The 9716-nt window shown below is 44.5% G+C and overlaps 1 protein-coding gene across 1 annotated transcript; it reads right to left on the bottom strand.

Annotated features, from left to right (window-relative positions):
- Positions 1–8956: 8956 nt before the first annotated feature.
- On the bottom strand, positions 8957–9504 carry gnrh2 (gonadotropin-releasing hormone 2; the record flags this gene model as incomplete). Its single annotated transcript, XM_080460668.1, has 3 exons — positions 8957–8995; positions 9179–9262; positions 9370–9504. The coding sequence occupies 3 exons, from the start codon at positions 9502–9504 to the stop codon at positions 8957–8959; spliced, it is 258 nt and encodes an 85-aa protein (XP_080316794.1).
- Between the last annotated feature and the right edge of the window lie 212 nt (positions 9505–9716).

Genomic DNA, 9716 nt, shown 5'->3' with positions numbered 1-9716 from the left:
TCGGAAGTTTCACAGCAACGTCACATTCACAGCAAGTTCACATTCACAGCAAGTTCACATTCACAGCAAGTTCACGTGTACACTACATGTTAGATTAGCTTCTTGCCTTCTTACTGTTTGTTAGAATTTCACACACAAATATCTCATCTGTGCGGCTACAGTGACAACTACAGAGACAAAGCACCTGCAAAAGCAACGAGGTTAGTACTTTTCAACCCTAGAACACTAACGTTGGGAGATTTTCATTTTTCTCTGTTTAATTTCTTTATTGAAGAAAACACGTTTTACAATTGATCACTGTTCCATTTTCATAACATAATTCTGCCACAAGTTTTCTAGCTTTGAACACTGATAAAACAAGTGTCTTAAATTGCATGGTGATAAATCTGTTACGCCTGTCTTCCACTGTAGAGAACATTTCAGAAAGCTTAGTTTTACAAAAGTGAAGCCTATTTAGGATTTTATATCGTACAAGCCCAAGTGGAGCACAGAGGGTACTCTAATCAGTTACTTTGACAGCCCTTTGCCATCATTGCTCTGGAAAGGTTATACCCAGCTCTCGCTCCCAGGATTCTCATGATCTTGTTCTGGAATCTTTCTCCACTGATAACAAATGACAAAAGATCTTTGCGATTAGTGACTTCTGTCTGGAATTTAGCTCTCAGAAATCCTCTCATGGTTGTTTTGACGGCATCAAAGGAAAATTCGGGAGATTGGAAGCAGCACATTGTCTTACTTGAAAAAAAGCAAAACCGATGAGTTGCTGGCAGTTCAAAGTCTTCAGCACTGGTTAGCAACTGCTGAAAATCTCTTGAAGCCTGAATATCCGGTCCAATCTTGGGCCATCGAGCCCAAGAAGACGCTCAGGAGGTTTTTTTTCCACCTTTGTCTACTTTTCCTACATCAATTTGAGCATCCCCCCGTTCTTGTATGGCTGTTTTTGTGCCCTCCCGAAACAAATGTAAATTAATAGCTCCACCATTGAAAACAAAAAAAGAAGGGAGGAGAAGTACTCTGAGTTTTCTTGGTTTTTGATATACAATTGTTTTCTGTCATCAGGGAGAGTTCTGAAGAAAATCCACTTGGTTTAAAGTCCAGAATTCTTCACGGTGCCACTAAAGTCACACACCAGCAGAACCATGACCAGCCGCAGAGATGACTGCTACTTTTTCTATTATTCCACCTGCACTAAAGTGAGACAGCTTCCTGTTCATGCACACTCAGCGGTCGGACAGCGAGGGTCTTAACTGTGATTTGTCTTGCAGGGAGACGGCTGTCTTTTCAGACACTGCGAAGCCGCATTGGGAAACGAGACAATCTGCAGCCTCTGGCGAGAGGGACAATGCTTCACAGCTGCATGCAAGTTTCGCCACATGGAGATCCCAGTAAGCTTGTTGGATATAATTTGGACACAAACATCAGTCAGACATAGAGTAGAGGTTATTTTATACTTTTCACTCTTTACAAATGTTCTTGACTCGCATCCATTTGAGAGCAATGTGTCCGTCTCCCCTGTTTGCAACAGATAAATCGGAAGGAGATCCCGTGTTTCTGGGAGAAACAGGCGACCGGGTGTCAGAAGCCACACTGTCCCTTCCTTCACCAAAAGCCGTGCTACATGAAAGAAAATCAGGAGCTTGTGCCCTGCCCCATCCACCCCCCGGTGGTGCTCAACCTTGCCGATGACTATGATGATGACGATGACGACGGTGAGTTCCTTCGTCTCACTTATCCTGCAGGATGTTCCTCAGACTCTCAATGCTCATGAAACTTCTGTTGCAGGTCAGTTCTCAGAGGACGGAGAAGATGGCAAGCTCGCTCCTTCTCCCAAAAAGCTCCACAAGTCAGGTGAGACTGCAGACACACTGAGGTGGAGACGTCTCCGTCCCCAAGTCTGTGTGGGACCTCTGAATAATGATTGTATGTGTGCAGATGATTCCCTGAACACTGGAGTGAGCACTGGGGAGGAGATCCAGCTGCAGAGTGCCCTGAAGGCTGGCATGACCAGAGCTGATTGTCCCATCCAGAGCGCAGAGGCTTCGGTCGAGAAAGAAAACGTCCGGTCGTTGATCCGGCCAGCCCTCCTCAACTCCAGAGATGGTATGAAACAACAAAGTGTGAATAATCCCTCTCAGATTCTCAGACCTTTTCATCCATCCATTGATATCTAATGTCATTTAAAGCTGGGAACTTCAGCCCCTCTTTACTGTTTTCTGATTACTGCTTCAAGTTTTCAAAAAGTAATTTGTAAATGAACATGTTTAGCTTGTTTTTATTGTAGAATTTATTCCTTTTCTTGCACCTATGACTCTTTAAAGAAAAGAATTGTTTAGTAGTTTTGTCAGAATTTTCCATAATGGTGAATACATTTTCATGATAAAAAGTCAAGTTCATGTTTGCGTCCTGGGGTCTGAGTGGACCCTCTGATGGGCCGGTTTTGGCCCGCAGACTGCTGATTTCACACTCCTGATCTTGTTGAAGTCATTTCACCTCGTTCTGTCTCTGAACACCTGTCCTATCACTTTTGTTTGAAGAAGCCGGGAGACCAAGAGGAGGCGTGGCTGCAAGACACGGAGGGAAAATTCTCACCACAGGTAACATGACAGTCTTATTCCAGATTTGATTCCACTGCTCCCTGTCGTGATAACGGAGAAGAACTGAGATGTTCATGATTTGTCTCTGCTTTAGATGTGAAGAGAGAAGGTCTTTCCCTGAAGAGGAGTCTGGCAGAGCGTCTGGGTGGAGTGGTGGATAATGATCTCCCGTCGGAGCCTCCTCAGAAAGGTGAGTATGGGAACAAACTCTGCAGGCTTTAACTCTGAACTCATCATGATGATCCCACCGTCTTTTTTTCTGTCCTCAGTATTCAAAACTATGAAGGAGCGACTTGGCCCGATTTCTGTTCAGGTTGCTCCTGCTCAGCCAGGTAAGGAGTCCGAGGAGTCCGAGCAGCTACACGGTGTGTGTGCGTGGACTTGCATCCCTCACAGAAACATTCTATCATCTATTGTCTTACAGCTGATACAAGTGAGGCTCCACAGAAAGGTCCAGAGCAGATTTGCATTATAAACTTGGAGGGGATCAGACAGGAGAAGGCTCAGCATCAGAGCCAAAGGGTTCCTGCGTTGTTGCCAACTCCAAAAATCACCAGAACCAGAACCAGCACGGTCAAAGGTCCCAAGCGAAACAAGCGGTTCGTCACCATCCAAGATTCGTCCCTCAGAAATGTCCAAATAGTCTCAAAGACCCTCCCGGCCAAGAGGAAGAGGAAGAGGGAGGAGGACGAACCAAACCAGAGCCCCAGCCCAAAGAAGGCTAAAATCACCGCGGAGAGCCAGGAGCTGTCGGACACGGCAGCACCTCCTCAGAAGAGCCCAGACATGGAGGGGGTCCGATTCAAGACCCTGCAGGAGATCCACAGAGAGAAGGCTGCAAGACTTCAGGTCCAGCAGGCCGCAGATTCTGACGTGAAGAAGAGCTCCGACTCCAAGGAGGAATCCATCAAGAGGCCGCTGTCACTGCACCTCCAGAAGCCGCCAGGCCAAAGGAAACAAAGTAAGTCTCACTGTGCCGAGGCCGTCTCCTCAAAGAACCGTCACTCTGACTTGGTGTGCAGCTTTTTAACTTTCATCATCTTTTTGTGTAGCAGGCAAGGTGACACCAGAGAAGACTGCTGATGAGACGATGAAGCCAGTGAAACCTGCAGCTCCTTTAGAGGTACGATCCCGGACAAAAGCTCAGCCACATGAAGTTAATAACCTCACTCCTGGTGTTTTAACTGAAATAGCAAAGTTTCAGTCTCAATAACAACATGAATAATTTTACTCAATCCTTGTAAAATTGACCCCTCTTGTCCTTTTCGTGGTAGAGTTGCACAGTATCCACATTTTCATACTGGTAATCACTCCCTACATTTCCCCGGGCTATATGGCATTACTGTCACTGATTAAAAATCACTATAAGTTTTCAGGGTTTTAACTTTTAAATGACAGGTAATCATAGTTTCTGTTATCCGCCTGAAAAAACAGAGGAATGTGTTTTTCCATGAAATAGTAGTATTAGGGGGCTTTGCTGCTGTATTGTTATCTCTTCTTGACCAGAAATGTCCCATTGACTTCCATTAAAACAACTTTTTTTAAATCTCTCTGCCGTTACAGTATAAAATTATGCCTTTTGCAACGTTTGAAGAAATGCATGGAAACATGTCATTTACTATCGTGGTACTCCATAAGAATTAACATGATTTTTCAGTTGGAGGAGAGGGTGGTAATGAGGAGAACATTAAAGTAAAAACTGTTGCTCAAGACAATTCCTGCAGAAATCCTGCTTGAAACTTTAAAACAGCATAAATGATCACCGAGTTCATCAGGGTTAGGAAACGTGTTCAGTCCTGACCTACTAATGTAGTATGTGATTATCTGTCCTTCAGACCACTGTCATGGTGAAGGTGAAGAGCTTCGAGGAGATCATGCGAGAGAAACGCATGAGAATGCAGGAGGCGCAATCCAAAGGTGCAGCAGTTGAGGTCTCGCGTCAGAGCGGGACTCCTGCTGCTCCTCTGAAGAGGAAGCGTCCTGCTCAAATCGTCGTTTCATCAGCGGGATCCTCTGCAGCTCCGGTCCCAGGATCCTCCCAGAAGAGCCCAGCTCGTAAACCTGCCGTCAAATCAGAGAGCGCTTCTACGTCAGCAGTTGCCGCCGTGGCCTCGGTCCCACTGAAGCCCAAGTCTTCTCTACAGACCTCTGTGGACACCAAAGGTATTCTTTTCCATACGACTTCTGCAACAAAGACAGAGAGAACACTTTCAGTGTACCGACAAATCGTCAGCTGAATGAAAAAAAGAGATATGAGATGTAAAAATGAGATGAGAACTTTGCACTGCACTGTTGGGGTCCCCTCCAACCACAACAGCTAATCTACCTGTGACGAAGCTCCGCCTTCTCAACACGACTGGCCTGAGGCCTTGTCTTGCTCAAATGGAAACATCCTCTCCCTCCTGTACACAACAACTGGCTAAAGGAGGTCCTAACCCACATTAAACTGGAAAAGATTTGATTTTAACTCACAAATTCTGGTTCTGTTTACAATGAAACCTGGCAACCCTTGATAAAACACCTGTCCAACACTATTATTCACCCGAAAACTAACTAGATGCCCCTCCACCCCCCACCACGCCTGTCTATTTTCTGTATGTCTCCTTCCGTTGTTTTCTTTTCTTTCTCTTCACTATTTATGTCTTAACTTCTCCGTCCAATTCTGTTAGCTTTTTTTTAGTTTTTTGTTGTTTATTTGTGTTCCTTATTTAGTTGTGTCCTGAATAAAGTTTTCACTATAGGATGGGAAAGGACAAAGGCCAATCATGGACTTTACTACGGATGTAGAAGCAGTTGGGCTCAATTGATACTGTCTCTATGTTTTTATTTTTTCTATTCCCAACATGTATTACATTGAATGACCGTCCTACTTTTCAACCCATCCGCTCATACACATTTCTCCTTTGTTGAAAAAAAAAACAAAAAAGTTAAAAAGCTAATAAAAACAAAGATAGTAGATAGAAAAAAATTAAAAATGAGATAAACTCTGCTTTTATTGTCCAGTGCAACCCGAACTGAACGTGAAGTCTGGGAAGCAGATGAGAAGAGCCAAACGATCTACTGTGGCTGTGGTGAAACCTCTGAACAGCTCCTCCACGGTGCAGGAGACGGCATGCGGACACTCTCAGGTAGGGCCAGCACACTTTTCATTATTTACTTTTCTGTGTATTAGTGCAGCAGGTTACTTATCAAACGCTCTTGTTGTGTTGTCAGGTCCCGGAGTCCTTCAGTGTCAAGGCTCAGCTGAGCTCTGCTGTACCTGGCAGTCCCAGCAGCCTGCTGGAGGCTGGCTCCACCTCGGGCCCGCTGAGAAAGAAGCTCCGAACCGTCTCCATCTCCAAGGAGAATCAGAGTCAGGAGAGCCAGCCAGCTGCCAAAGAGGCCTGTGCTGTCCCCCAGAGGTACGAGTCCAATACATGTTCAATACCTGTTCAATACCCATCTTATACCCCTTTAATACCCGTCATTCCAGCTCTGCTCTCAACACACTAACAATATTAATAAGAGTACTTATTTAAAAGCACACAACGTGACCCAATATAAACATGTTTACAATACATATTCATATATATATACATGTATTAAAAATATAAAAACTAAATTTGACTTCAGGGGTCACATACAGTCTAGTTTCACCTTGAGCAGCAGGTTATTGCCATAATAACCTTTGAATTTACACTTGAAAGTTTTGCCTTGTTGTGGCGCCCAGTGTACGTGATGAAACTGTCGGTTTTGGCCAACGGGCCTTATGTTTGACTCCCCTGGTTTAAAGTGAAAAGTGAAACTTTAGCTGAAGAGGCATCACAGCGCAGCACCGCGCTGCGAGGGAGGCTGTGTGTTAACAGTTATAATCTGTCCATGCACCATGATTTGTCCGCACGTCCGAGGTTCGACTGTACGTATATTTTAGAGGGTTTTCAGCAAAGAGTCCACCATTTTTTCAGCCGTCTTTTTCGAATATTTACCGTCCAGATGACAGTTTGACGGCTCGCTCCCTAAAACTGCACTGGAATGGAGCTGCTGCTTCTTTAATTGGCTTTAGCAGCCAAACCACCGGCTGTGTTCAGTCTGATCCACTGAGCGCACCCCGACCCTATCAGAGGACGTGCTGTGATCGTGAGTACTAGGCCCAGTGCAGGACTCTGCTGTGAAGGTGGAGAAGGAAAACAAAAGAACGGTTGCTGACACCAGCAAGCAGCAGAACAAATGTGTTTGTCAGGACATGTCATACTCCTTTCATACTGCTTCCTCACTAATAAATGCTGTGTGTGTTTTCCAGTCCGGTCCTGAAGTCTCCCACTCGGCCAAAGTCCAGGAGATCCACCGTAGACGCGTCTTGCTCCGCCTCTACCGGCGTCTCCTCTTCTTCAGCTGAGGACGACTTCGAAGAGCTCATGGAGTTCACGGACGACGACCTGGAGGACTACATGGAGCTCAGTGATGGAGATGACGACATGGAGCTCAGTTTTGGAGAAGACGACATGGAGCTCAGTTTTGGAGAAGACGACATGGAGCTCAGTTTTGGAGACGACGACATGGAGCTCAGTTTTGGAGAAGACGACATGGAGCTCAGTTTTGGAGAAGACGACATGGAGCTCAGTTTTGGAGAAGACGACCTGCACGACATGACTGACTGCTAAGAACTGCCTGGAGCCCCCCTCATCCTTCTGTCCTTCCACCCATCGCTCTGTTTGGTGCAGCAGAAGATCCCAGAGTCCGGAGACAACCCCACCTCTTGAACTCTGAGAAGACAGAGTCGACTGTCTGATAATATGCAGAGTGTGCATAATAAATACTTAAAGCTTTTAGAGGTCATATCTGTGCATATCTATATATTATATGTAATAATAATATATAATAATTTACATTACAGTAGTATGTAGATTGTTTAGTAGTTACTGATGAACCAAAAGTATTTTTTTACTGAGACCTGTATACACACCTTTACAATAATCCAGCTCACAGAAAATCAATGCAGAAATAAGTTTCTCTGAGTTTTGTTTGGTCAGAAATCCTTTAATTCTTGCAAGGTTTTTCAGATGGCATTAGGCTGACTCTGTTATTGTTTTAAAGTGGTTTTTGAAATTCAGGTCTGAGTCCACAATTACACCCATTATACATTCTTTGTTGTCTTGAGTGGGATGGAGTCAATATTAGCGCTCTTTGGGCCTCTTTGGGGCCAAAACAATTACCTTGAGGACCAACTGGGCCTTTTCACTGAGGACTTTGCATGTTCTCCCCGAATGTCGCATCGGTGCAAATGTTTGTATGTTTGACTGTATGTCTCTTTGTGATTGACTGGCGACCTCTTCAGGGTGTACCTTGTCTTTACTCATTCTGATCACCTCTGAAATCAGATTAAGCAAGAAGATAGAGAAATGGAATAACTTCCATTTAACTCCCCGTTTACACGACAACAAACTAGAGTGTATCTGCAAAACTTTCTTCCCTTTTGGGGGGTCCGTTTACACGGCACCAGTTTGCAGATGCACTGCATCCACAAAGTTTATAATCCGGCTCCCAAAGTGGAAAGATTCTTTCACGGCGCAAATCCCTCCTGCGGAGACTGATGGAGGCTACAGAGCCTATTACTGCGCATGCATATCTCGTCCCCTCCCGCCTGATCATCCAGTTGTAAACAAACATGGCGGCCGCGTGGTGGTACGACCCGCGGTCAGTATTCTAGTTTTATCGTCCAGATCAGTAGTTTAATAGTTGAGACTCACCCCTGATAGCATCCGATGCATCATCAGTCCATGCAGATGTCGGCTGCTCTCCATTTTCTTCACGTTTACAGTGTTTTGTTCTCTGCACACACGTCTGTGTAGTTTCATTACAAAATCAAGCAACAGCGTCCTCCAGTGGCCCGGCATACTAACTACATCGTTGTCTCTGTGTCCGCTGCTGCAGTGTAAACGCCACCACTTTGTTTTTTGCTGATTAAGAGTTGTCACGTGAAACGTTGTCGTGTAAACATGGCCTAAGATTTCCCATAGCTGTATTTTGTGGTGCCTTCCTGCAACCTGGGAACTGGGAACTAAAATACCTGTGGAAGCTGATAATTCCACCACATTTCACATCCCAAATATATTTCCTCCAGATGCTGCCGATCATTTTTGACATCAACAACATAAGAAAGTGGTAATATCAAAATAGATACTTTATTTTGGAACATGAACATCTCCACAATCGGTTTCCACAGAGGACAACAATGCAATGCTGGAAAACAAGTTTACAGACAAACATAACACACACAAAAAAAAAAAAAAACATTAAAAAAAAAAACAAGATCTTGGGATCAAATAATCACATCAAATTTCCAGATAGAAAATCAGCGTAAATCAAACGGGGATGAAGAACTGTCACTTTCTCTTCTGGAGTTGTCTTGCCAAGGCATCCAGCTGAGGAAAGAGTTATTTTATTCAGGATTAGATGGAAGCACGTCATTTCAGTTAACGTGACATAGTAACACATCTTTGAATATGTGGCAGTAAAATGTCATATTAGCTGTTAAAACATTCTATTGATTTGGCTTTAAACAACATTACACACCTCACTGTTGATTTTGGGGTTCTTCTACTTACGAGAATGTTTCTCAGGATGCCCCCCCTCTGGGGTCTCAAATAGCTACACTCCCCTGCCTCGCACAGCTTTATCTCCTCTGAGATCTGATGGGGGCGGAATGAAAGAGCGAAAAGGAGAGAAAAGGAGTGAAATAATTCTCCTACAGAGTGACGAAATGATTAACACGGACACACATACACTCGAGCCCCACCTCTGGTGTGCTGAAGGAGTCCAGCTCCCTCTTCCCTCCGGGGTACCAACCATGGGACCAATGCTGGGCATGAGCCACCTGAGCCCCCACACAGAGAAGCACGCCCAGCAGCATAACCAGCCGGAAAGCACACATGATCCTCCCACCTAATAGTAAAGATGGAACCCACATCCAGTTTTGATTTTGTCACAAAAATATTTGAATGCAAGTTATTTTGAACTTATGTCAATAGAAAATACACATGTGCCGGCCAAATATATGAACACGTCATTAACCAACTTATAAAAGAAAAAAAAGAAAAGAGTAAAGGATGAAGAATGTCTTATAACTACATGGACACACGGTAT

The sequence above is a fragment of the Lipophrys pholis genome (genome assembly GCF_963383615.2).
Source record: "Lipophrys pholis genome assembly, chromosome: 4".
In the NCBI taxonomy this organism is placed as follows: Eukaryota; Metazoa; Chordata; class Actinopteri; order Blenniiformes; family Blenniidae; genus Lipophrys; species Lipophrys pholis.
Note: the sequence above shows the minus strand (reverse complement) of the source record. Positions and strands in the feature narration are given on the sequence as shown.